Source organism: Corvus moneduloides, chromosome 3, assembly GCF_009650955.1.
Source record: "Corvus moneduloides isolate bCorMon1 chromosome 3, bCorMon1.pri, whole genome shotgun sequence".
Lineage (NCBI taxonomy): Eukaryota > Metazoa > Chordata > Aves > Passeriformes > Corvidae > Corvus > Corvus moneduloides.
In genome coordinates, this window is record NC_045478.1 from 52,667,699 (window position 1) to 52,695,458 (window position 27,760).

Below are 27,760 nucleotides of genomic sequence, written 5' to 3' on the forward strand. Positions count from 1 at the left end.
CCTCTCCACGCCCGGGCCCGGCGGGCTCTGAGCGGGGCGGGGCGGCGGAGAGCGGCTGGGGCGCTTCCCGCGGGAGAACCGGCCCTCCCAGGAGCAGGCGAGGGGCGGCAAGTCCGGCACGAGGGACACTCCAGCTGCTCGGCCTCTCGGGAACAAAAGATCCACCTACGGGTTCTCTGGGCAATGGTGCCGCACTCTGCACCCCGTGGCAGAGACGCTGCTCCTGTACAGCGGGGGAGGATTGCGAGGCGGGGGGACAGGGGGCTCTGGGCAGGGGTAGCCCCAAGGCTGCTCCCTACAAGTTTCCTCTCCACCCCCGCGGGTTACACCTCGAAGTTTAAATTTGGCTTCTTTAGAGGGAGCTGCACGACAAACCAGCCACTTCCCCCTTCTAAATGAGGGCATAGTAGAGTCTGAGGAGTGGGGGTTTTATGCTTAGTGTAACCAAGAATTAGGGTTTGTTGCAGGCTCTAAAGCTTTCGCTTTTGCCCAGAATTTACAGTATGGTATTTTGAAAAAGTTCTTATTTGTGTTTTTTCCCTGTGTATAACAACCCAGTGACATGCTCTACAACTATTTGAAATATTTTGGGTTTTAGCTAATTCTGTATCAAAATCGTGTTCAAGGCTGTTACCATTCGGTTTAAACCCAGAAGAGCTAAGAGAACCAAATCTCTGTCTATAAAACGAAAAGAACTTTGAAGGTTCAAAACATACCCCAAAAACATCATTAAACCAAACGAGTTTAAATGTTGGTGCGAAAAAAATAATTGTTTTTCTTTTTAATAGTAAAAGGGGCAAAGAGAAAGAAAGAAATGTGCATGGGGGGACAGGGAGAGAGTGACGGGGCTCAGGTGGAAGCATGTCACCCTTCCGAGGGTCTCGAGAACGACGTCTCGTTGCTCTCCTCCATCCGGTCCTCTCGGTGATGAGGGTCCCCCGCCGCCCCGCCGGATCCAGTGGATTGATACACGTTTTGGGCAGGTGGGAACGCCCGCGTGCCTCCCCTAAGGGGGCTAGCTTTGACACTGTCCCTTGCAACACCCTGGACCTGTAGCACATGCTGCAGTGCTCTGGTGCAGGGTCTGGGGACCCCTTTGGGGAGCCTTTGAGGGGCGATGACACCCCCTCTGCTGTGGATAAGCTTTTTCCCCGGTGAAGTGCCCCACAGCTGAGCTCGTCTGCACGGCGGAGGGTGGGTGTTAACTGCCCCTCACCAGAGGCTTTTCCACTACACACCCAAAGCCTTTCCCCCCCCACCCTTTGGTTCGAGGGTCTGTGCGAAGCCTGGCAGCTGAAAGCCCTGAGGCTGCGGTCTCCACCCCGAGGGTGTTGAGCCTGTGCTCTGTGAACGTATTCTTCCCCAGCCCGGAGTGGTTACTTTATCTTCTCTTCATCAGCGAGCAGTCCAGGGCCACAGTCAGAGCCCCATTCAGGGTGTGATAGTCTTCTCTGGAGCTATAATACAGTTTTTTGCTATAATAGGCAGAAGTCCTTCATTAAAATGTTTAAGTCATAAGCTATAATATTTCAGTCTCCGACACAGGCAAAAGGAGGTTCTCGAGCAGTTTGCCTGTTCCCTCCAGTCACTTTGCAGCATGTGTGCACACTTGCTAACAAGTGCTGTGCTTGCATGTTTGAATTCTGTCCTCACGGAGTTCAGTATAAGAAGACTGTCTTCTGATTTATTTGTGTATTTTCTTGGTACCTCTGAAAAGGTATTTGAATATTTTTCATACATCCATTCAAGTATTGCAATATCAGAGAGCATAGCTTTATGTCCCCATAACTTCAAAGTGTTGAGCGATTTTAAATCTTCTCTCCATTGAGCTTCTCACTCTCAGGACCTCCCACTGTTGGCCTGTATTAATGATGAATTATGGATAGGCAATCAAAACAAAAATCACTGCCCGTGTAAGATCTTAACCAAAAAATGTACTACAATAAAACTATTAGTTCTATAATAAAAACATATCAGAAGAAATGTACACAGTTTACATTTTAATACAAAATTTTACAGTTGGTGGAGGGGAAAATTAACACTTTTCAAACAAAATATCCTTTAGATGCCTTATTACCAAGTTATGATGTATGGCTTCAATATATAAAGCAACTGCCTTAGTGCTTTCATAAAACTAAGATAATTAATTGGAATGTCTAGCATGCTGGGTTTTTTTTCCTCCGAGTCCTATTTAAATGTGATCTTAATGAATAAGAAAGCTGCAGTGGTTACTTCACCTCTTGACTATATTATCTTACTATCCATGAGGTCATCTGAAGAATGTTTGGCCAGCAAAGAAGGGAATGGTCTTGAAATGTTTGGGGGGAAAGTTCGTGTGGAATTTCACAGGTACTTTAAATCACAAATCAGATTTCTCTGAATTGCTACTCCACATGCTATCAGAAGAGGGTTCTGCATAGGACTCCTGTCTAGTGAATCAGTGGGTGGAACTTCAGTTACCTCTCCCGCCATTATCTGCAAACACAAACTTCTTCAGGGTACTTGTAGATGTTGCCTAAATCCTCACCTGAAGGAAAAAGTGTTTCCAGCAAAAGACTGCTTCATGGGGACTATAAAGAGGAAGTGTTTTAGCCCCTAGAAATGTCTCTAGAAGAAAAATACATTTTGTTTTATAAAGTGGTCCTGGAGTAACTAATTTAATAGATACAGCTGCAAAGGCACTGCTGACATCTGCACTTAAAATATAAATTGATCACTGTGAAAATTCAAAACAAGCCCTTTCCCTGGTATATGCTTTCAGCGTCAACTTTTACCAGTTTATAGTGCTGTCTTGCAAGATACAAAACTGGGCTGCTATTTTCTAATGATGAGACACAGTAATTGCTATACATTTGTTAGCACAGTTAACTGGCTTCTGCTGTGGCAGAGCTGTCATCTTCGTGAATTCCTGGAGGTGTCCATGTGTGCATGTCCTCAGACTGCGTTTGTAGCCTAAACAACCAGTGCAGCAGTATGAAAAACAGTGCAGCTGCCTGCAACTGGGGCAGCTGATTTTTCAACTACAGAGCATGTAGCAGATGTTGGTATGTAAAGGCTATGATCAGGTAGTGGTTCCTACAAGAAAAAACTCAAGTTTTGTCAACTTATTATTTAATAATAACCAGTAATGGTTATGTGCTTAGCTGAGTAATGAAGAAGTGTTTACTCAACAAGAAGTTATCAAAAACTGTATTATGCCCTTTGGAAAATCCACGAGGCAGCCTCGTTTGAAATCATGGTGCAAAACAGGACAGGAAAAAGTAATTGTTTCAAACGAGTAGATGGAGACAGTGCTGGCAGTTACCAGCCTGAAAAGCTCTCTTGTCCTCGATTCGGACCACTTGCCTGGTTTGTCTCAGCTTTCCACTTGGAATAATGGTTTTCTTACATAAACCAGGGTTTTTTGGTTTGGTGGGGGTTTTTTTTTTTGTTGTTGTTTTTTGTTTTTTTTTTTGCTTTCAGGTCCCTCCTGAGAGTCTTGTGTGGTAATGAAGACAAAGACTTAAAACTGCTCTGCTTTTCAGTTTTACAGAATACAGTGTGTGCCCTCAATCTAGGTTTTCTTCAGGAGAGTACAAGAACTGCCCATTAATGCTGTGGTCAGGGTGGTGGTACAGTGTGCAGCTGGGACACTGCCAGCAAGGCTGCACAAAAGCTGAGAAAGGCTCATGGATCCCACAGGTTAGGGGAAGATTTAGACCAAGCAGCATGAATATGGTTGGAAGTTCATGTGGCTGTAAAACTTGGGCTCCAGACTATACCCTAAAGTGTGTCTCTCGGCAGCTGAGGCTGAGGCTGCCTATGAACTCGTGAAGCACTTCTAGCTTCTTCCAGAATACCAGACACGGCAAAGATGGGGAACACAATGGCATAGGCATCACGCAAGTTCCTTAATACCAAAAGCCAGATACTAACTTCTTTTATGAATACATTTTAAAGAGTTCTTGATGCCATTTGGTAGAAAATAAAATTTTTCCCAGTTTCCTCTGGTTGTTTTTTTGGCATTGTATTTTGGGTTGGTTTTGGGACTTTTTTTTTTTGGCTGGCTTTTGGTTTGAACAGACTGATAAGGTTGCTGACTGTGGAAGATATGGTAATAGTGCTTCTTAACATTCAGATGCCTACTAGTAAAAAAACAATGGGCACACCTTTCACTGAATAGGTAAATGTAGGGATCACTGTCTTCATATGCCTGTTCAGTTATTCATTCTGTATGTAAAAATGCACAAATGAAGTTGGGAATGGGAGAAGGCAGCTGATCCCTTGCAAAGCATCCAAGAAAAAATACGCAACACTCATTTCAGAACATTATAACAAAATGATCTAGTGAATTTTATTTTGGGTAACAGCCAAGAAATCTGACATTTTGCCCAATATGGCTTTCTTCTAAAATTAAAAAGTTGCATATACTTACAGTTGAGTCCACCAGCTACAGAAAATCTGTTGTATACATTTTTAATCCATGGCAGCATCACCAGAATACAGCTTTCAGTGGTGTTTTCAAGGTGAATTATATGATAGAAGTTTTGAAATGTGCATTTAGAAGATTTTTATATTGTTTATATGAAAACATACAAATTTTTCATTTATACATATAGTACATATAAAACTCATTGTAATTAGCAAGTATCTTCATCTGGGTATTTACCTCTGTGCATATAGCAAAAAAAGGATGCAGTTTAGGGCTTTAGATGAAATATTAAAGTTCAAAATCTTTGTATACGCTAACTAGAACCTTATTCAAATAACTCAAACATATTTTTTCCTGCTTTTAAAAGATAAGAGATTCAGCTTAAAAATACATTCATAAAACAAAGACAATATTCTCCCTGAGACTACCAGTGTGAGTTAATTTGTGGTAATCTTTGAATGAAAAAATATAAAAAAGACAATAAGCTCTGGTTTTCTCTATGCTGCAACAAATTTCTTGAGCAACACTGACATCATAAAAGGTACAGATTGCGGAATCATGCTCACGAGCTGAAAAACAGTTTCATATATCAGTTTAAGAAAAATTCAATATAGACAAGGGAAGGTAACTAAGTTTTAATGAAAAATCTGTATCTGTAGTATGTATTAATGGGAAAAAGTTGTGTAGTTGGTTTTTGTTCATTTGTGGCATCTGGTTTTTTTCATTTCAGACATGAATTTTATCCAAAGCAAGACTATATGCTCAAACTGTAGATTCTTGATTTATACAGAGATACCTAGAACAGTTTTCTAAATATTTCAAGCATTTGTTTTTGTTAATATTCATAAAAGAAATACAGAACCTGTGGGAACAGTTTCTGCTTAAATTTAATGATAAAATGTTTGATTATAACTAGATGGTGAAGTCTCATAAGCAATAGGTGAGGAGTCAGCCCCCCTCCCCAACAAACAGCTCCTGGTTTGTGGCTTTTTTCATCTTCTATCAGAATCAATCTGCTCTGAAGGCCAGCAGCTACACTAGTTTTATTTAGCATTCTTCCTTTTAAATGTTAGCCAGAGAGGGTTTTTAAACTGCTACAAAGTAACAGAATCGGGATGCATTAAATATATCCTGCCCAAATTGGAGAGAGTGAGAGACACATATTTTTTCTTTTACAATTCAAGATGTATTTATAGTAACCATGCAATTATGTTATTTGGGGGAAAAGCCTTACCTGAAATCAAAGAAAACACATTTATAGGAAAAAGGGGGAAAGCATTATTTTTGTTCTACCAAAATTTATTATGTAGTAATTACAAAGTTTAAAGATTCTTCCATTTTAAATAAAAATAATAGTTATAATTACATATATTGTATAGTACCATGTCAGGTGATTCCAACAAATATAACATGTAATACAGTGCAGTTTCAAATCAGAAAGACAAATACCTCCTCATTCACAGTGTTTGACAAATTACAGGAAAGCTTGTTCACATGAGGGTTTACTTAAGGTCATGCTCTTATAAACAGTCCACATCACGCTGTGCCACAAAAACAAATCATCTCTCAGAACGTGAAGTATCGGGCAAACCACTCCTGGCGTTGTGGATCTGGTGAAGCCACTGGTGAGGCATCAGTCTGAGGAGGGCTAAATTCACAGAAAGAAAAAGAACAATTATCCTACAACTACATGAAAAGTACAACTGCTAGGAGAAGAAAAAAAAAAATCACAGAGAATATTCGGTAAGGAACACAGTCTGTTTTTCCATGGCTTAATTATCAGTGTGCCTTAGGACGTGATTTAATGTCTCCCTATAGAATCTGTGATCATCCACTCCATTGGAGAGCATCAGCAGCATGGACAAGTCAGTTCAGAAGCCACATTACGGGGCGGGCAAGTAATATTTTGGAAAACATAATTTTAAATCTCATAAATAGCTGTAGTTTTCAGGAAGAATAAAAAGTTTTCTTGGAAAAGCACGACTGTAGAAGGTCCTCTTTTAGCATCCTTTTCCTGTGGTAAAGTTAATTTTGAAAAATATGATGTGAACATCATATTTGTAGACATGTGCTCACAAAGACTGGCTGGCAACTGAATAGAAATACACACTGTTGTAGTACTTAACACCTATCACAAATACCACTTGCAATTGTTCATGCACACACTTAAAATATGCCAAAATACTGGGAAAAACGAACTGCTGCACTGCAAACAGCATTTGGCTCCTCTTTGAACACTTAACATTCTCACAAAATGAGCAGGAAAGAATAATTTAAATTTAATTATACAAGTTCCTTTATCAGTAAAAATTGGTAATAAAATAACCTCTACTACAGGAGAATACAGAGCACAAAACAATCTGGAGTGAAAACTCCAGCATCACGGTCCATGGGGTCATGCACATGCATGTTTATAGGTACCTGAGCATACTCATGCACATAACATGCACAGGAAAAAAAAATAGCAACAGTACTTTTTTTTTCTTTAAAAAAAAAGGTTTTCTTGAAAAATACTGTTTTTCCTTTTCTATTTTAGATTCTTTCATTTGTTTCCCTTTATAAGTAGCAGTTGCTAGGTATGTGATCTTTTGCATAAAACCAAAGGAGAGAGCAAACAACCAGCTGTAGGACCAGTAATTACAAGTCACTTTAAGTTGGCAACTTAGAGGCAAGAGATCAGCACCTACTAGATACAAAGTACAGCACTTCAGTGTATTTAGTATGTGCACGTATCAAGCTAAAAGATTACAATCCTGCCTCTAAAACGCCATTTTTAAGTTATTCAATTCCATATATTATTTTGTGAGAGAATTACTTGAGACTTTAATGCTGGTTTTGATTACTGGAAGCTCAGCATTAAGCGCCCAAGCCTATACATTTCCTGTTGCTGTAGTAAGGTTACTCCTATGAAACAATTTCATATAGGTGAGGAAAGAGGAAACACAAAACATTCACCTAGCACGGAAAATAATTTTCTTATATAAAAATCTTTATCACATAATACTAAATAAAAAAACCTCCGTGCTAGTATCAATTCCTAAATGAAAATCAGTAAATAACACAAACATCTAAAACAATTGTTCATATATGTAAACAATTGGAAGCACATGAATTCTGTTAAGGTATTTAAAAGGTTTTCAAAGTTCAAGGCTCAGAAAAAAGTGAGAGAATACTTCACATTTCAACAAGGTCTACAATAAAAAGGAATACTATAAAGAGGTTATAATTATAATGTAAAAATTTAAAATGCTGTAAGAGTACTTGTACCTCTGAAAGGCTGATAAAGCAAATGGGATTCAGCTCAATAAGAATGCAAAATTTTCCTAAGTTAAGGAAAAAAAAAAAAAAAAAAGATTGGTGAGGCAGTGCTCACCTCAAAAACGTCTTGGGCTCTTTGGGTGGCATTGGCTGTGGTAGTGGTTTGCTGCTGTTGAACTCAATATCGTGGATGGGTGAGTTAGGAATGGGGTCCAGGCGGTTTGGATGTCCATTGCCCACCACTCCGCTAGATTCCAGAGCACTTAGATTGGGGACACTCACAAACCTGTTTGTTGCTTTATCGTTCTTCTTCTTTTGCTGCATTAAAAATAACAAACATAAGGAAGGCTTCTTGCACCAGGACAGACGAGGACATTGGCTAACGTAGAAGTTTTAGTAATGGCTGGTTTGGAGGTTTTTTTGAAGGAGAGGAATTGGGACAGATTAGGCTCTTTTTCCAATTCCAGTTTTCTGTTTGCTTTGACCTGAACACCACAAATTTTCACAGAAAAATCGAATTTCTAATCAAGATGATTAAGTTATTATGACTTAGTGCAGTAATCAAAGAGTATATCACATGAGTATATGATCTTTCAATATAACATTTTGGTTATATTGAAACACTAGGTTCTATCTAAACATACATCGGCTCTATTTAAAAATTGGAGACTGACAATCTTGTGGAAGATTTCCTTTCAGTCTGTTCAACCTTTCATGTTTACTTAAATCTTTTCTTAATATCTGTGAAACAGCTCTGCTATCAAATGCAATTACAGCAAATTTCAATGATAAAAAAAGTGGGTCTCTCCACCACATTTCACCCCATCACCAAGGCACATTTTGGTAACTGGACCATGCAACCCAGAAAAGCACCTACACTTCTTTCACAGCAATTACACCCTCACAGTCAGCAAAGCATTACAGCAATACAGCTAAAGATAAAAATATTACCATACAGGAGTCCAGTTTCTTGCACAAAGAAAAGGCCTGGATTTGATGCTAATACAGCTGCCACTTCTAGACACCAGATGGCACAACTGAACAGGCTTCTTTTTATAATACTCTCTGTACTTCTCTTGATAGTATTTCAAGGGACTCAAAATATTGAGGAAATCTATTTTTATATCACTGTTTTACATTCCAGAACACATTATACAAGGGAGTCAGTATTCATCCTCTCTGATTTCATAGATATTTTAATGCAGAAGGATGTTTCAAGTAATTCTATCACTTTTTTTTAAATGGCTGCCTGACATGGTGTGTATGTTCTGACTTCTATCATATTTTTCATGTCCACAATAAAATACTAAAATTAAAAGCGCCTGATTTCCAAAAATAAGAAGTTTTGACATACCCAGAGCAATGGAAAAATCCCTTGCTCAGAAATACAATGAATTATGTATTATTTGAATATATAATAAATATAATAAATAATTTCTTTCAATTACTTATACGCAACCCTAACAAAGCAGCTAGGAGAAAAACCCCTTACGGGCTTATAAACTACATACATTTGAACTAAATAAAGGGAAGGACAAGTGGAATCTCATGTTGTTTGTATATAATACTTTCCAGCAGAATTCCACCTGAAACAGGAGAGCTGCTCTATTTGAGGGTGGGCACGAGTTCAGACGGAGACAGACAGAGTCCTATTGTTTGTTTGCACTTTCTTCTCTTAGGCTCTCTTCTAGCTTTGATTTCAGTGCCTGACCTCTCCAGAGTTGGCAGATGCAAATGATACTAATTGCAGACACATACTCGTGGGTGTGTTTGTCAACACACAGTTAAAATACCCCAGCAATTTAACAGAAAACTATAACAGAAAAAGGTGGGTTTTAAGCATCACAGTGAACGATCATCACTTACAAAGGATTAAACTAAGATTGTCTCATATATGTCTGCTGTAGTAGCTGAAGGAGCAAGAAATAAGAAGAAATAGTTTGGTAAAAGTAACCAACTGTATGTAAAAAATACACCTGCAAGACAATACATGGTGTAATTAAAAGTGTGTTAAACAAACTGTAGTTAAATCCGTGTGCTCTACAGGTGGCTCATTTCTGGAAAATGTACGGTATCCACATAAGTGCTTAGAAAAATACTATGATTTATATAATAGTCTCTATAAAACAATCTTCTGAAGCAGTCAAATCTGGAGAGAGAAAACTGTGTCTATTTTTTCCATGAAATTCATGCAAAGTATTAAGAAATTTTAGATGTAAGAATGTAATACTACACTAAACAGATCCATTGTAGAAATTAGAGAAGCTCTAACACATACTGCAATGGCTGTAATTTTGCATTAATATGCAAAGCCTGTATAACTCATAATTTATGTCTTTTTTTTTTACCAAAAAAAGAAAAGAGAATGAGATTTTCAGTTTCTTTGTAATTCATTCTCCGATAACACAGTATGTGCTTTGACAAAATAAAATAACATAGTCCACAACTCATGAAATGAAAGATCAGAATGTTCTGGCATACAAGACACTTATAAAGTCTAAACATTTTAAGTGACAGAAGCATATTATAAAAATATATGAATTATCACTATGGAAATCTGATGCTGAAGTACTTTTCCCAAACACTTCAGATTTCACACAAAACACAAGGTTATATAATAGATGGTTACATTTCACATCTTTATAAATGAATGGTTCAGACAGACTTCCAATATTTTCAAACAACCATTGAAATTGTATCTGGAAGTCCTGATATTGTCTCTAATGGGCCCACAGTAATTTCTTTTATGCAGTTAGCATAAAAATTAGGCATCCAGATAAGGTTGTGAGAGCTGCTGGGCTTGTAAAAATCATAGGAGAATATTGACATTTTGCAGCAGATTTTGTGCAGAAGTGTGAAATATGCTGATCTGATGTGAAACTGCAGTAAGGCTGGCTAAATAACACAGCCTGATCTCAAATAATGGAGCCAGACCTCCTTTTAAATAACATGAGCCTGAACCTTGATTACTGAAGCTCTTGAGCATCTGAGCTGCTCAGGCTGTGCCCCTTGGGTTTTAGCCTCTGCTTCAGTACCTTCCCAACTTCTTCTATCTCTACAGCTGGGAAAAATCTCTTCCCCTTCCACTCCAAGTGAAATAATCTATGTGTTATCACAAGGAGGAAGGAAATGTCAGAGGACGCACTCCTGAAGTGGTGAAAAGAAACAGTATTTTTAGTTTCCGAACCACAGTCTATTCACATTCCTCATGAAGGAATGCTGCTGGCTTTTTAAGTTGCAGGAAGGCTACTATCCCTGTGTGTACAGTAGCCTTCCCTGGCTGCTCTTCAGCAGGATGGAGAGAACTGGCAAAGGTTGCTACTGAAGTGCTTACACTTGTATAGGTGGTGACAGTAACTGAGAAGGCTAGAGACTGACTTCTGTCTCTTGCAGCCTCCACTGTCCATACTGGTTCGTCACTCCACTTCTCCAATCTTACTCTATGTCTTTCCCCCTTCAGACTCATTCCATGCCCTTCTGACACACTTCCCCTTTTTACCCTTATTCCATTCCTTTTAGTGTCCTCTCTCCCTCTGTCTTTCTAATTCTCTTCCACCCTGAGTGCTTCCCAAAAAGTGCAAAGTGCCCTTGCACTTTCCATAATAACCAAGAAAAATTACAAAACTAAAACCAGTTAGGGGTGTCCCTGCTCTCTATGGCATGATACAGTTCTGCCCTCCATTGCTTTTCTGTCATGTTTCCATTTTAAATTTGCAGTTTTGTGATAAGGAACTGTGTTCTATGTCACGCACGTCAAGCAAACCAGGGCAATAGCATCAGTGGATCTCTCAACAACACAAAAGAAACAAACCTACACAAAAATAAGTAGACAAATGGAAAACTATGTTCCTTGTTTGGAACATGTTTGTTAAGAGTGATTTATGTATAGATGCAGGCGCACACACACACATACACATGTATCTTTTCTTTTTACTATTATCTTAAGTTTAGATTTCTTTTTCTTTACTTTAGCAATGAAGTCCATGGAACATACCTTCACCAATGGATTAATAACACCAACATTAGGGCTTGCATTAAACATTTTGTTGTAGTTAGTCTCCCTGTTTACTAGTTCCAGCTGATAGAACTTTTTGTCCTCCTAAAAAGAACAACAGATAGAAACCTCTTTTTATGCATTTTCAATCAGTTAGTGGCCAAATCTGCCCGTAAAATTTTCTCAAATAAATTTATGTTTACATTTTAAAATAATCTGGTAATTCTAAAAATTTGATTTCATGTTTATATATTATTATATGGAATAATCTATATAATTTCTATTTATGCAGTTCTAAGGTCCTGAGAGTGAGCACAGCCTAATGGATTAGGTACTGCAAAAGGCTCAGTATAGTTAAATTCTGATCTTTAATCAACTTTGATTTCCTCATTCCTTCTTGCTTCTTAATTGGGATGTAATCAGACTAACCCAAGTCAGGGTGTTGTGCTTTGAATTTGGGAAGCTCAGTGGGTCAGGATCTTGGTCTTAGAAACCTTGCAGAAGAGACTATTACTTATATGGCTTGTCCCAGGATTGGAGGCAGGAGATATCTGATAAAGGACGTACCAAAATACTTCTTGTAATAATGTCTTATGCTTGATTTTGGAAAACACTCTGTATCTAATTAGTTCTACTATTATGAGTCATTGAAACCAGAGGAATAATGTGTTAAAGGATATGAATAACGTGCTAGCAGGATTGGGTCTTTAAATACATTTCAAACACTTTGAATCAGATTAACTTTTGTATTTGTCAAGATATTACACCAAGAGAGAATAGAAGTCTTACAATCAATTTCTTTATGAGTTGGTCCCGCTCTGCAATTAGATCTTTCAGTTCTGAGATAAGCTGCAAGTCTTCTGGTCTTGATTCTCTGTTTTTGTATTTTTCTTCCATTTCTTCTAAACTTTATAGAAAAGAAGAATACCCCCTTTAGCCTGATCCAGTATTAAATGATGAGTGAATAGTCACATTTTTGCTAAGTACAAAAGAGAGCTCAGGGAGTAAAAACAGAGGATGACTTTCTTATCACCTTGAAGGAAATTAATTTCTATGTTCTCCTTCCACTTTAGATAGTAAAGAAACAAAACAAACAAAAAAAACCCAATAACCATAACTTTTGCTCCAGCAGCTAATAATCTAGGGAACATTCTAAAAACTTAACATCCTTCCTGTGCATGCACTACTACATTTTTGGAAAAGGCCACTTGGAAATCAGGCTGAAAAAAAAGCATTCAAAACCACAATATGAAGAGCATAATTACAGAAGACATAGCTAAAATTGGTTCTTACATAAAATATAGGGACTACATAGCATTATATTTAATACTAATGTAAATTTTAAAAGCTGGCAATTCACTTTCCTAATGAGGGAAACCAAAAGTATCTTTTTTAAAATTTATTTTAATAGAAGACTACTCTGAATAAAGATGCATTTTTGTGACACTGGAGAAACTGGATAGACAGAAAAAGCTGGCAGCATTTCCTCAGTTCATGTGGAACATACTGGAACAAAAGATACCCAAGAACACTGGAGACTAATAGGTAACTAACTCCTCTCCACAAAAGCTATTTAGTACCATTAGAGATGAAATAAAGGAATGAGCAGCAAAACAAAAGGAGTAACACTTGGATATTAGGATATCTAATGTAACAACTGAAAAAAAAACCTAAGAAGAAATTTGAGATGCCTGGTGGGAAAGCATTAAAGGAGAGAAGTGAAATAAGCCAACTGAGAGAGGAATTGTATGAGTAACTGCATAAATATCCCTTTTTCTTAAAGAACAAGTTTCAAAGACACGACAATTTCAAGAGATTGTGTCTCTTTTAAACTAATAACATGCTCATGATGCTAAATATAGTTTCAAAGGCAAGTACCAAAATATGTGTCTCACATATTCAGCCCTCATGTAGATTAGAGAACCAAGTATCAGAACAGGTTCAGGAAATTTAACAAACTTAGTGAAAAAAAGAAAAAAAATCCCAATCAAATGCTGAGAAAAATCTATTAATTCAATTGAATCTAAATCAGGTCAAGCTTAATTCCACAAGAATTAAACAAACTGGAAGCAGACATAATTTTTCACTTCAGATAAATATTTTCTCTTTGTAAGAGAAACTTATGTGATTTTTACTTTGATTTGCAGCTGAAAAAGCAGTTAATATTAAATTATATAGATAATTTAATAACCTTCAAATAACCTGTAAATATTCTGAGGAGATTATATAATGTATTTACATAAAACAATATGAATGAGAACAACGTCATTGTTTTTACTTGCAGAGAAGGCATTTGACTCAGCAGAACAGAAATAGCCTCAGCTGGCTTAATTTTTGTGTATACACTTTATGCTGGGTTAAGCTATTGTATATAGATCCCCAGAGTATAGTACATAGTTACACACAGCTGTCATTTTATTTTCAGATACTTCCGAGAACTGGGATTTCTTCTGTTTCAAATAGATAATTTGTACTTTAAGGACTTCAGTTGTAGAGCCTAATTAATGACACCCACTCTCAACTATTTGAAGACAGATTCTCCATTTCACAAACACTCATGAGGCCACGCTTTAGGTGAGGCTGAACCTCGGAACAGTTACTTGAGAAACAGATACATAAAACTTCTCTGAGTTGGTGGGGGGGGGGGGGGTGTTGGTCTTTTGGGGTTTGCTTTTTGTTTGGTTTTTTCTTGTTTAGGCTTTTTGTTGTTTGTTTTGGTTTTTTGCTTTGTTTTTGTTGTTTGTTTGTTTTGGTTTCAGTTTGTTTTTTAAAATTTGTTAGCTTTTCTACATAGTTTCCTCTTTGGACACCTTCTTGCTTCAGTGTAAATAGAGAAAAAACACACTGAAAGCCAGCTTAGGGCTCCCTGGATGATGCTTGCTGTTTTAGGCCAGTGGCTGCCTCCTCAAAGCTCTAAATCGAGCAAGAGCAAGGTGAAGAAAACCTAAATTCAGAAAAAGCTAAATTCAGAAAATTCCTGGACACTGAGAAGCAAACAACTTAATATGAAAAACATTTGGGGTAAACAGTTCCAAAACAGTTCTGGTGGCTGCTCATAGGCCTGTTTCTCATACAAGATAAATGCAGCAAACAAGAGGTAGCTTAGACCTAATTTACTGAATGGCAAGGTACCACGTTTATCAGGGCATAAGAATGTGCATGTGGACAACTACAAGGGAGTGAGAACTAGAATTTTATAGCCATTTTATTTGAAGACAGTTTCTGAGGGCTCATTATCCAGAAAAAGCTAGATGCATTTTGGCTTTACTGTCCATTTGTAACTGATACTTAGAAAAGCTTTCTATCAAAAACTTAGAACCAATTCTTCTCCCTGCCATAAATCTTCTGTGCTGCAAATACAAATCCCTCAGTGACAACTTTGTGGCAGGAAGCCCTCAATGTGCTATGAAACCTGAGCCAGAAACTGTGACCAAATGGGTAACATCACAGAGATAGAGAATGAAGGATGTGGAAAACAGTGGTTGGTGACATATTATTACATCACTTCTGCCACCATTAGGTGGTCTACTCCCTGGTGGCATTTTGGCTCAAGAGAAACTCTTAAGCCTTCTGTTATTGTTATGCTCATACAATCCATTTCAGACACTAATTTTCCTTATGCTACCAAATCTGAAAATGTTTGCATCACTCATGTTACAATCTCACTTCTTAGTAGTAGTAAACAGTACAGTAAAAAACCATACTGTTTATAAACTTGTTGAAGAAATTCTTGTGTTCTCAAAAAAGATATATTAAAGTTTGAGAAAGAAACCATTTGAAATCATGTGTTCTCCAACTTTCTAGGAACTACACAGATTTAGTATCTTTCCTACCTGAAATTTTTTGGTCTCAAACCCTTAACAATTTACCTCCTAAATTCCCCTACAGATTATAGAATTGTGTTGCCTAAAGAATGCAAGATTAGGCCCCCTGCTTTATTGAGGTATTTGTACGTCTGCATCTCTGCAGTATCTTCAGGAACTTACGGACACCAGAATAAACTATTCACTCAAATGCAGCTACATACAATTTTTTTTAATGCAACAAAACTTACGAAATTTGTAAAGCTGAATTAATTTCCTTGAGCAGCTCTTGGGTCTTATTAAAATCTGCCAGCATGCTTTGTTTCTCTCTGATGTGATCTGCTGTCAAGACATCCAGCTCTTTCTCATGTTTCTTGCTTAAATCTTGCTCATGCATCCTGTTTAATTTAGTTTTTGTTAAAAAAAGAGTTATTCTAAAATCAGACTTTTTTGTTCATCATGATTTTCTGCCATGCTTCTAACGGCTTTTACATAATATCAGACAACACAGAAGGAATTACTGATTCATCAAAATCCACTACTTACTGTTCTCCAATCTTCTAGCTTATTTCATGGAAAATGCATCTCCTTTAATGCTTTTTAAAATAAACCAACATAATGAATTTGAAAAAAAACCCACCAAAATCCAACACTTGAGTGAACTGCTACTAAAATATGCCAAAATGTGTCACTGAAATGCCACTTAACTGCACAGCATAGTCACTCACTTTACTAGTAAAGGGCATAGCTTTACTGAAGAAGACTAAATGGTATGTGTAACATGACTTGATTAAGAGGATAAATTTAAAACTGAAAATGGTAATCTTTTTTCGAAGTAAAAGAGTAAGTGAAACAATACAGGTTTGAATTTAGAGTGGAAAAATTCATACCTGATCTGTTGGTTGGATTCACTGTGTATTCTAAGAATTTCTTTCCCTTTAAACTCTAATTCCTTTGTCAATGCACTTATATTTTCATGAAGATGCAGAATCTCTTTGTCCAGTTCAGCTATATGATGGTCTCGGTGTCTAAGTTCATCTTGTAGATCTGATATTCGGCATAAAAATTCTTTTTCCTATGATATAAGTAGCAGCAGCAAAAAATATTTTAGATAGGCTTGTTTCTCAGAAGTGATGCCTACAATACCTGCTTTTGGAAGACAATTCAGCTGAGCAGAATTTTCCATCCAATACACAATTTTTTCAGCTTTTGATGCTGACACAAATTATAATCAAAGCAAAGGGCTTTTTTATTGTGTACAAGTATAAAGAAAGAAGAAATCAAAGTTATGTAATAAATGATTTCCACTTGCAAGGAAAGTTAAAACCCATGATTACCATTGCCTGTTAAATTTGGTGTAGCTCATCACATTTTCCTTTTGCCCACACGAACAAGAAAAAATCCCAGGTACCACTAAGATCCAGGGCCTGGGCATTTCCTTTTCCTTGCCTCGTCAGCTTACAATCCAGAGAAACTTTTTTCCCTTACAGCCCCATTCAATGGGAGAAAATTGCTCAAGATGTATGCCCAGCACAAACAAAAACTAATTCAGAAGTCTCCTATCTTCCAAATATATACAAGGGTCATAAATATCTTGCAGCAGAATATGTGCTAAATAGTTTATGTTATATTTATATGGTGTCCAATAAATCAAGAAAAGTCTTTTTTTTTTTTGCATAACAAATTCCAGTGAGGTTAATAGCTGGGAAACTCAGCTGGAGCCCATTCCAATGGCTTTGATAATGAGTCTGCTTGGTTTAGAAATGCCTGTAATGAAAACAGCTTTTTCAGAGTTTTCGATTTTCATTTATTCCACTTCTTACAGTTTCACAATAATTAATGACTGTATAGTTTGCACAGAGAAAATCAGCAGATATTCCAAAGTAGTTTTATGTATAATTGTGTTTTGTGCCTTCATGCCTCCAGGAAATGCAAATATATCCTAGTGCACGAATTTCATAGGGCATCTTTAAGAGCAGACCATTAAAAATAACTATGTATCTCCCTATATAAAGACTATGTTAAATTTATAAGAAAAAGCAAAGGAAAAATTAACATCTACACATTTAAATATTTCAAAAAGTAGCAAATATAATCACCCTGATCAGACCACTCTGCATCTCATTCAACTCTGATCCTGTGAACTGATGAGCATTCTAACACAGGAAACATCAGTAATTGCTTTGCCCTTAGTACAACCAAAGCTCGTGTTTAGCAGATCATTATACTGAGGCAAAAAGTACACACTATTTGGTTGGATCGAACACCAGCTCTTGTAATTTAAACTTTTTTTCTCTAACATTTCATTCAAGTGCCAGACCCTGGACTTAAAACAACACATGACTGAAACTATATCCTCCAAAGCATGACAGCACCATGTTTTTGCCTTTGGTGCTCACACTGTTAAACCAGCAAGGAATAGCTAAAAAATGGCTCACCTTCGACTGTCTCTGGTTTTGGGTAAAGGCTATGTCCAACAAACCCTGTTTCCTCTGTTAATATATTTCTAAACCTACTCCTCGTTGGTGCTGGAGTATCAGTAAATCAGTCTTGAAAAGCCTATTATACAGGCAAATAAAGAAGTAATTTTCCACTCCTCTTATTTCCAGGAGCCTGTCTTTCAATAGACCTTAAACTTTGAATTTTTAACTACTAGCAGAAAAACTGATTGTGTATAAAATGAAAAATAAAACTTCAGTTTGCTGCTGAAAGTAAAGGCAGTTCATACTGGCTTTGGGGGTTTGCTTTTGGTGGGGTTTTTTTGTGTACGTTTTTCTTCAGTTTGAAGCAATCATTTGATTATAAACAACCACTTCTTTTGCCATCTCTTAGGCTTCAAAGAGAAACAGCTTTTTCCTTCCTGCTGGCAGCTGAGGATGAGTACATTTTGCAAGAATGGGCACTTGCCTCCCATGGCAAGCCAAGGTGCTCCCAGATGGCTGCACAGTTCTGAGAGGAAACTACCTTAATTCAGGAGCCTTTTCTAGGCTTTGAACGAGGTTTGTGGAAGGCAGAAAAAGCTAAGCAAGGAAGGTTAGGAAACTGGTAGGAATGCATTAGCTGCTGGTGCCAGATGATTTTGAAGGATTACATGTTTGTTGTTTGTTCACAACAGTTCTTGCCTCCAGCAAAGGGAAAAATGAATATTGATCATGCCATTTCACAGCCAGTTGCCAGCCATGCCTCCTACCTGTCGCCTGCCGAGTTCTATGCTTCTTTCAAGCTCCATTTTTGCAGCTACCAGTTCTTGCTGATGGTTGTGCCTCAGCTGGTCAATTGCTGCTGCATGTTGGTGATTGAGCTCTGAGCGCAAGGAAGCTGGTTACCATAAACAAAGAGAAAAGTTTATTGTGGACGTGTTTACATTAATTAACAGTAACAGTCCAGCTCCATCTAGTATTGCTGCTGACCTAAAACACACTTTACATCAGCTAAGTAATTGTCCTGTATTCTGTTCCTGCTGCTTTTTGAAAACATCAGTTCTCCATCAGGAACTTTGGTTGCTTACTCCTTCCAAAAGAGCCTTAGGGGTGAGATATTTCAAAAGTGAAGAGTCTAGGCTTACCTGTTAAAGATTATAGTGATTTTAAGAGGAACACTTAGGTCAACACGGAATGACTCTGAGAGACACTTCAGTGTTATAATACACACAAACACACACACGTACATGTATATTTGCATGAGTAGAAATAATGGTTTTGGACCCATTTTCAGATTTGAAAATAGTATACCTAACATAGCTTTTCCTTCATCCTCCAGCTCAAATCGTAGAGTCTGAAGTTCCTGTTCCATCTCCAATTTAAAGCCTTCCATGGCTTGTTTGTGTGTTTCTTTCAGTGCATGAAGTTCTTCCGAATGCTTCTGTTGTAAACGTTCTTCTAATTCCTATTAAATTGAAATTGACAAAATTTGTTCTATACCAACTCTGAGAATTTATAAAACATTCTACAATAAACAACTGGAAACAAAAAGCAGGCATTGACATACTCTAGAAAAGAAATGCACTAGTATTACTCATATTTTCTAATCGCCCTACTGTATTATTTCTTTTCAGTGGTTGATGGTTACCAAGATTACCTGTGCACAAAACCCGTTTGGCTCACAGCTGGAAAAGAGAAAAAAAATCAATCCATGGATATATCTACAATAGCAAGCAATGTAATAGGGTGCAGATTCATAGATGGGTTTAATGTGCACACAATACACATTTGGGGACTTCTGCTCCCTAAGGGCACCCATGTTTACTCCCTATGGAATTGTATGAAGCATAATGTTCCGGGTACACATCTTCTGATTTCATTTAGAACAAAAGGAGTGCACTTTGTTTGCTCCAAGACCAGTCTATGATGTGAACCAAAGTACAGTAAGGGCACACAGTGGGGAAAACTGATTGCAAAGGCACACTCTGGAGCTGAACTTAAAAAACCTTAAGAACCACCCCCATTACGTACCATGCGCTACCAAAATTGCAGTTTTAAAGCTGGTTTCATCAAAGTTTTAAAAAAAGTATCTTGTGTGGGGCATGAAAATTATCTTGCAAGTCACAGAACATATCTTATACAATTTTCAACATAATGAAAATATAAAATACACTGCAAAGGAGTCTATTGACAGAAAATACACGCAAAATTAACTATAATGGCAAATTTCTACTCAAAATCAGAACAAGAATATAATATTAAATGTAACAGTGTCAATCTACTGTAAAGAAATGCATGTGTTGATAATAATTTTACATATATACACACACCCCCCCCTATATACGTGCATATAACTCAAGACACGAAACAACGCCAGTATTAGAAAAATTTTCACTATGTCTTGTTCAGATTGAACTGGATAACAGTATTACTGTAATACATCAGCTGAAAAGGAAATTTAGTAGTTATGCAGATACATTCTTTACTAATTGCAACTGTGTACGTAAAAGGCTAACATAGCAATATTCTCTGCAGAGTTTGGAATAACCATATAAACATGCCTTTTGTTCTTGCTCTTTTGTTTCTTCCATGTTTTGAAAGGCAAGGATATGAGCTTCCTGAAGTGACTTATGCCTTTGCTGATGCTCTTCTTCTAATTCCTGGATCTCCTGAGTCAGCCTCTGTCGCTCCTGGCTGAACTGGGCTTGTAGCTGTTGCAAAGAGCTCTGTGACTGGGAAAGCTGCATCTCCAGATTCTGCTTCAGTAAGGAGATCTAACCCACAACAGAACAGCAAATATTCATTAGTCATTGATACTAACATCAGCTGCAAAGAAGACATTCAGAAGAAGAAAACATTTGAAATTTTAGAGCCAGAGCATTAGCTAAAAGACAAGCAATGTCATCCATCTACTGAATTTGTTGTTAATGTTATATTCTATTTAATATAATAATTACATTTTAATGGTTTTGTAAGGGTTATCATATTGGTCAGTTCATACTGCAGCACTACTTGTAACACAATTTTTAAAGGCCAAATTATCAAAAATTATTTAGGTTTTATGTAAAAGATCAATAAAAATGACACTATCAAGGCCTGAAATCAAACACTTGATTGTTAAACTGTCTTTCAGGGGAACACCCATTCTGCAAGGATAATCTTGCACTTGGAATAGGGGAGGACAGCCTGTGACATCTACATTGATTTTCAAATCTTTTCATACGTCATGGTCCTACCTTACTAGTGGTTTTCTCATTTAAAAAGAAATGGTACCACTCAACATCACAAATAAAAAGTAACACTTGATGGATTTCCCATCACACACTTTTTTGTTAGTTCAGTAAGACTATGAGAGTGATTTTTATGCTTGTTTCCAAGATCTAAACAATATGAATCACAAATAACTCATTTTCTTAGAAATACCTGCTTTTACAAACGATGCTTTTCATCCAACAAGTATTATAGTACACTATATTCCTTTTTTGGTCCCATTTTCTTTTTATAATACTACTATACTTTGTTCTTCACATCAGATAGAATATTTTCAGACTGAAAGTACTAAACCTATTTTCCCTTTAAAGCCAAACATGAGAGATACCCTCCAATTCTGGAAACAAGATTTAACCAAAAGAGAATTTTGCTACAGTGACTCAAAGGAAGGAAAATAAAATTGGCAAGTGACAAAGAATTTGAATCAGTAAGGATACTTTTCAAGCCTCAGAACATTACATAATAGGGAATTATAAATGAAAGTCTGATAGTGTCATTTGATTCAGTATATCTTAAAATTAATGATGTCAAATTCGTAACGACATTGCACATCAAGTTTTTGAGTTAAAGAACATTTAAACCCACCAATTAGCAAAAATTAATAGCAGCATACCAAGTACAACTTGTAGCACGAACATTGTTGCTGAACATATGGGTTAAGGTTTTTTTTTTTCAGAAAGACACAGCTTAAGCAGATTTGAAAGAAAAAAGCTACAGAAAAAAAATTAGCAGTAAAACAAACAAAAGAAAACAAAAATCAAACTAATTTAAATGAAATAAGCATAGCTCGTTGTATTTCAGATTCACCAGGTCTTTGTGTCTGGGAAGCTACACTCTAATGTACACTGTATAAACACTATTGTACTTCAGATACCTTTGAAAGAGATTAGCTACAATTAAAGGAGGGTACTGAAGGCCTACACTACATTCTGCAAAACTTTTTACTAAGTACATTAAATATAAATTTCACATACAAATTGTACAGTGTCAGACCAAAGTTTTGTCTGATCTCTGGTTCTGCCTCCAGAAAGGGCTAACCAGGATTACCCTAGAAAAAAAAAGCCAAGACATAAATGTAGGGAGCTTGACTGTAATCCACCTGGAACTGGCAATCTTTCTTAAACCAGAAGAGGTATTTGGGAGCAGATTTATAGAAGAAATAATAACAACTATTATCTGAGCCCATAAAAGCTTTTAGTATCCACAATATCCTGTGTCAGGTTCCATGTAGACTTGCCAATTTGACATGGTGATCTCCAATACTTGCAATGGAAAGGAATCAAGAGAAGTTCCCTTTTCACGTGCTGTATTCTACTCATGTTTCCATAGCTCTCCATCATTTCCCTCCTTACACCCTTTGCCATACTAAACTGCTTTGGCTCAGTGAGTTGCTCCTTGTAGGAACTTAACTTCATATCTATGATCACATTTCTCTACTTTTACCCCTTTTCTACTATTTCTTTTTTAAGATTAGGAGTCCAAAACAGCACAAGGTATTTGAAATGTGAGTAAACTCTATTTTTACATACTGATTTATATGGTTTTACATGTTACGTTCTCTGTTTCTCTCCTACATTCCTAAAGTTTTATCTGCTTTTGTGACTCCTACTGAGCTCTGAGGTGATGTTTTCATGGAATATCACAGTCTCCAAACCTACCTTCTAGTTGTAACAGGTCAAGGTGAGGCTCATCATTTTACAGAAAAAGAGACAATTTTTTTCCTTATGTATCACTTTGCATTTATCTACACTGAATTTCATCTGCCATTTTATTGCCAAGCCCCTTGGCCTTTTGCAGCTATTCTATGTTGAATAAGCTTTTATAAGCCACAAAGCTTCCTACCTTACTCTTTTATCAACAAGCTGTAAAAGAAAATATTTTGAGCATCAGTGTAACTCCACTGATAATGTACCTTCACTGTGGTAACACTTTATTTAATACCTATATATAATATATACTGTATTTTTTCTCTTCACCCCTAGAAACTCAGCCTGAAGTGGTGTGTTTGCACCATATACCTGCCAGCATGGCCAGCTCTGAATTTTCATATATGCATCATCTTCTAGTACTGCAATGTGCTATTGTCTTCCCTCTCCAGGAAAAAAATAAGCTATTTTGCCTAAACTTCCCTTTGGTCTACTCACATCCCCATCTACTCTAATTCAACTCACGTTTACTGCTGGGCCCTTTTCTCCTTTCTGTAACCTCATACCTACCCGGTCCTTCTCTTCATTTGTAAGCCTATTCTCACTTGTCCCTTTCACCTTGTTTCTGTCCCTCAGGTTTCTCACCATTGTCCTGTCCCATTCACCCTGGCCACCAGGAGGTACAATTCTAGGGGAAGTCCTGCTCAGTCCTGCAGAACCTCAGGTAAATGTAATGATCACACTCTAACACACCTTTCATGATAACAGTCAAATGGAGTCAGCCATGGTAACTTAGGCAAATTTTTATTAAGATGACATAAAAAAGAAGTATTTTTGGCTTGAAGTTAAATCAGTCTCTCACTTAAGTTCCTGCTCCAAATTCTGACAATTATCAGTATATAATTTATAAACATGTTGAGCATGGGCCAAGGGCAAAACGATTTTTTCATTTCTGTCTTGGAAATGCAGAAAACATTTTAACTGAGATGACCAAGACAAGTCTGACATCTGGCCAAGAAGCCGTCTTCGAAGAGATCAGGAATAAGCAGGAGCAGTTCATCCTTCCACCAGATTAAAGTGACGGCAAAACCACAGCCTGAAATGAGTCAATGTCTGGAGATGTCTATTTGCATCAATAGACTATACAGAAAATAAAGGACAATGAGGATTAAATGATTCCAGCAAGCAAGTCAGATTAGTCCCCCCTTCTAATAATTTGTTTTGACGTTGGAAAGTACAAAAAAAGTTAGAAATATGACTCTTTTCAGAAGAGCATGTGATTTTAAATATTATTTTGATTATTCAGTGCATATATTGATATCCTTAAGAGCATGTTTTTGAGAACATTAGTGCCTCTTTTTGTATGTCTTTGGACCACCATTTCTGTACACCTCTGTACTAAGGATTTAAAAGAAAACAGCTCTGAACACTATTCTCTGAACTTCCAATACTTTTATCCCAGGTTTTCAGCACATTAAAAACCTCAGTGAGAATTAGAAAAAAAAAAAAATAGAAAGAGTAGTTTGGCTACAATTATGACTCACACTGCAAAACCGCAAATTATAATAGAGCATCGATCCCATGCTTTGTAGAAAGCTCTGCAATACATGTCTGCACTGCCCACAAGCTTGCTTGCATTAACAGTGACATAAAATCGCTGCTCATGTTATGACCACGTACACAGTGTTTGACACCAGTGATATGCACACAGTCACACAGATGAGGGGATGCAGTACACAAGCTTTTGATAGCAGCACATGTTCTCGTCTCAAATATTACCATGTCTCCCATTTCATGGGGTAAAGCTGTATAGCAGTACTGCAGGATATGCAGGTTGATTAGTGCAAGCATGCCCTGTTCAAAAGCTGTAAGTGCAAATCACTTACATTGCTGATAGATTTATGCAAAGCTTCACCGAGACAGTGCCGCTATGAAGGAAAGATCATAGGAATAAAGGGAAACATTCAGAAATCAACTAAGTAAAAGAAAAAGGGATAAGGAAGGAAGGGTAAACACAGAACATTAATTATAATTCCATCAGAGAAAAGTAAGTTGAAAGCCATCTGGAAAAAATATGAGTATGTTGCTTTGACTTAGTCTATAAGCTACTGAACACAGAACAGAATGATGTCGTTTACCATGTTGTGTTTCTGACATACAGTATAGCATTATCTCTTTAACATAATGTTACTATATAGACATATGGTACACAGCTGAACACTTTTGAAGTTATCCACTTGTTTTCTCTTCTCCTTTATGGCAAAATAATTTTGGGAAGAAATCATTAAGTACATGAACAGACACTATATAAGGGCACAATCAACAACCAGCTGTGTCTCTTAAACATCTCAAGCATATTAAATACATCATATTAAAGAGCAAATTTCACTGCTAAAGGGCAGAAAATTAGTTTAGTCTTTAATGAAGACATTTCTATTAAAATACTTCATCTTTCTTAAAATTCAGAACCAAATGGGTACATAAAAGACTACTCCTGAAAGTCTCCAGCAATAAAATGATTTAATGTACCACTTATACGAGTGGTGATTACTAATGAAAAGCAAAAAATCCCAACATATTGCCAAGTAAATGCTCTATGAAATATTATTGATCATACAAATAATATGCATAGTTCATATGTATATAAAAATGCTTGTGTATTTATATATATGAACCATGTAGATAAACACACACACATGCACACACAGAGTTATCAGAAGTTAAGTGAGAACAATTTCAAATCCAGCATGACCACTTTCCCCTTTTGTCACAGGTCAGTCAAGAAAATGGCTTTCTCCAGGAGACAGCAAGTATTTGACATCAGCCTGAAAGCCTATAGATGGGAACTATTAGATAACACTTTGCCAAAAGACAAAAATAAATTGTTATTCAGTCTCAAGAACCTAAAAAAAGGCACAACATAAAAATATATTATTGTGAAATATCCAAAATGAGCTTATTAAAATTACAGGAGAGTTGTAAGCATTAATTTTCTACGCAAGAAAGAAACACTAGGAGGCATCATACTCCAGCAGACAAGGCAAGAGATCAGCATCTTACAGCTCCAACTCCAACACTGGACTTTGATACTGCCAGTCTGAACAAATCCACCCAATTTTTCTGTGCTTCCTTTCCCATCTATTTGATTTGTTTAGGAACAAAGCTGTTACGAGCAGGAATGATCTCCTGCCAAATAAATGTTCACTTTCTAGAACATTTGGGACTTTATATTGCTGGATATATCTATGCAGCACTGTGGTACAACTAAGAAATACTTAGACTTTACACCTGAAGCAGAAAAGTTTGCATTGTACCACACTGAAGAGAAGTTCCAAGTAAAAATAGAATTATATAGGCTAGTCAATTGGTATGGGGGCTGATTCAAGCAAAACGTGTAGCCATTTAATCAGATGCAGCTCCATATTCAAAAGTATGCAGAACACATTCAGAATGCAGAACTCCAAAATAACACTGGTTTAAGTGTTATTAAGAAATTTCATAAAAATTCCAGACATCCTTATGAGTACTTCCACAGCAAGGTACATCCATGTTCTGGAGAAGAAAAATGTTAAGAAGCAAAAAGACTGCAGGCATAATTATCACTGTCTGTATGTCTATGATGGAGAAAAGTGATGATTAAAAAACAAGGAAGAAGGTGGGTTTAACTATCACTCTATTTCTACAGGTTGGAATTCAAGATTTGGTTTGTGATGTTACTGTCGTATTAGAAACTCTTGCTCAATTCTCTCTGAAATCAGGCTTTGTAGATATGGGGTGTGCAAGTGAATTAATTTACTTCTTGAAAGTACAGAAACTTCTGAAAACACATCTCTACTTGGTATATATGTATATAACCTGATTTCACTTGATTTTGCTGTCTCATTTTTCAGTAGAAGTACTATCTTCTCCACCCTCAGCATATGCAAAGCTAAGCTTCAGATGTAACCAAGAGAGCTTTATCATGACCCAGAGGACCAGCACAGGTGCAGCAGAGAATAGAATCTACATCTTTATATGTACCACCTTTAGAACCCACTGATCATTGCAGGCTACTCAGCAGGACTGAAAGACTTTGCAAGCAGTACATGGGACAAGACTGGAATTCCCAGCTGTCTTTCAACATCTCTCCTAGAAGAGCTGAGTTTTCAGTTTAGTTGGGCAAATGTGTGTTGCAGTAAAGAATAGATTTAGTGATTTGAAACTGTTCAAGCTTTGTGTTTGCTTATTGTAATGAACGGTTGTTTGTGTTCCCATCACAGCTGTCACAGGGGCCATTCTTGGTGATGAAAAGGTGTCATTTTCCTTGAGAAGGACATTTACTGCACCAGTGTCATTTTCACATTTTCATTCAGTTACCTTGCTTCCTGCAGGACATTAATTTATTGAATGCATGGAAGTTCTCTTATTTTATGGTTTCTCTGAAATAAAAATTACTTTCAACCAGATTAGAGAGGCTTGACACTGAATTTCAGCATCAGTCTTCGTAACACCCAAAGATCAGTTATGTAACATTTTTCCCTCACTGACGTTTCAATGTCAAATTGTGTCATAATCTGACTTTGCTATACAGTTTATTGAATTTTCAAAACACTGCTGGCAAACGGGAATTCTCACGTAAAACCTGAGACCCTAACTGGGAAAGCGCCTACTTTGCCTGTTTTATCGAAGCAGATCGAGATTGCTACACAGTCTTTGCTTCATTTTAAGAATGACTTCCCAGAGGTGCTGCTTACCGTTCTGAAGAACAAACCCTATGCACACCTATCAGACATTAGTAAAGGAAATGAGTTTCTGAGGTGCCTAGCACAGAAGCGGGAGGGACCTTCGGCACAGGTCCATTTTATCCAGCTAATAATGGCAACAACAACCCTAAAACTCTCCCTCGAGATACGTCTTTGAAGAGAAGGACTGATTTGTCAGCAGATGCACAGTCTCTGGCTGTGCAGTGCTTACGCGGC

General features: G+C 37.1%; 1 protein-coding gene across 8 annotated transcripts in view; it reads right to left on the minus strand.

Moving 5' to 3' along the window:
* Nucleotides 1-4,298: 4,298 nt before the first annotated feature.
* The window catches only part of FAM184A (family with sequence similarity 184 member A), a 74,536-nt gene continuing 51,074 nt past the window's right edge, over nt 4,299-27,760 (minus strand). The window contains exons 10-19 of one of the 8 annotated variants that reach the window (XM_032101565.1): nt 24,689-24,730; nt 20,448-20,660; nt 19,198-19,351; nt 18,657-18,784; nt 16,357-16,541; nt 15,718-15,864; nt 12,453-12,570; nt 11,664-11,768; nt 7,785-7,987; nt 4,299-6,059 (exon numbers count right to left, since the gene is read on the minus strand). In XM_032101565.1, the coding sequence (XP_031957456.1) occupies nt 5,978-6,059; nt 7,785-7,987; nt 11,664-11,768; nt 12,453-12,570; nt 15,718-15,864; nt 16,357-16,541; nt 18,657-18,784; nt 19,198-19,351; nt 20,448-20,660; nt 24,689-24,730 (1,377 nt within the window). In that variant the 3' untranslated portion in view covers nt 4,299-5,977. The remainder of the gene's footprint in view (nt 6,060-7,784; nt 7,988-11,663; nt 11,769-12,452; nt 12,571-15,717; nt 15,865-16,356; nt 16,542-18,656; nt 18,785-19,197; nt 19,352-20,447; nt 20,661-24,688; nt 24,731-27,760) is intronic. The other 7 variants (XM_032101567.1, XM_032101569.1, XM_032101568.1 and 4 more) reach the window with 7 other exon arrangements.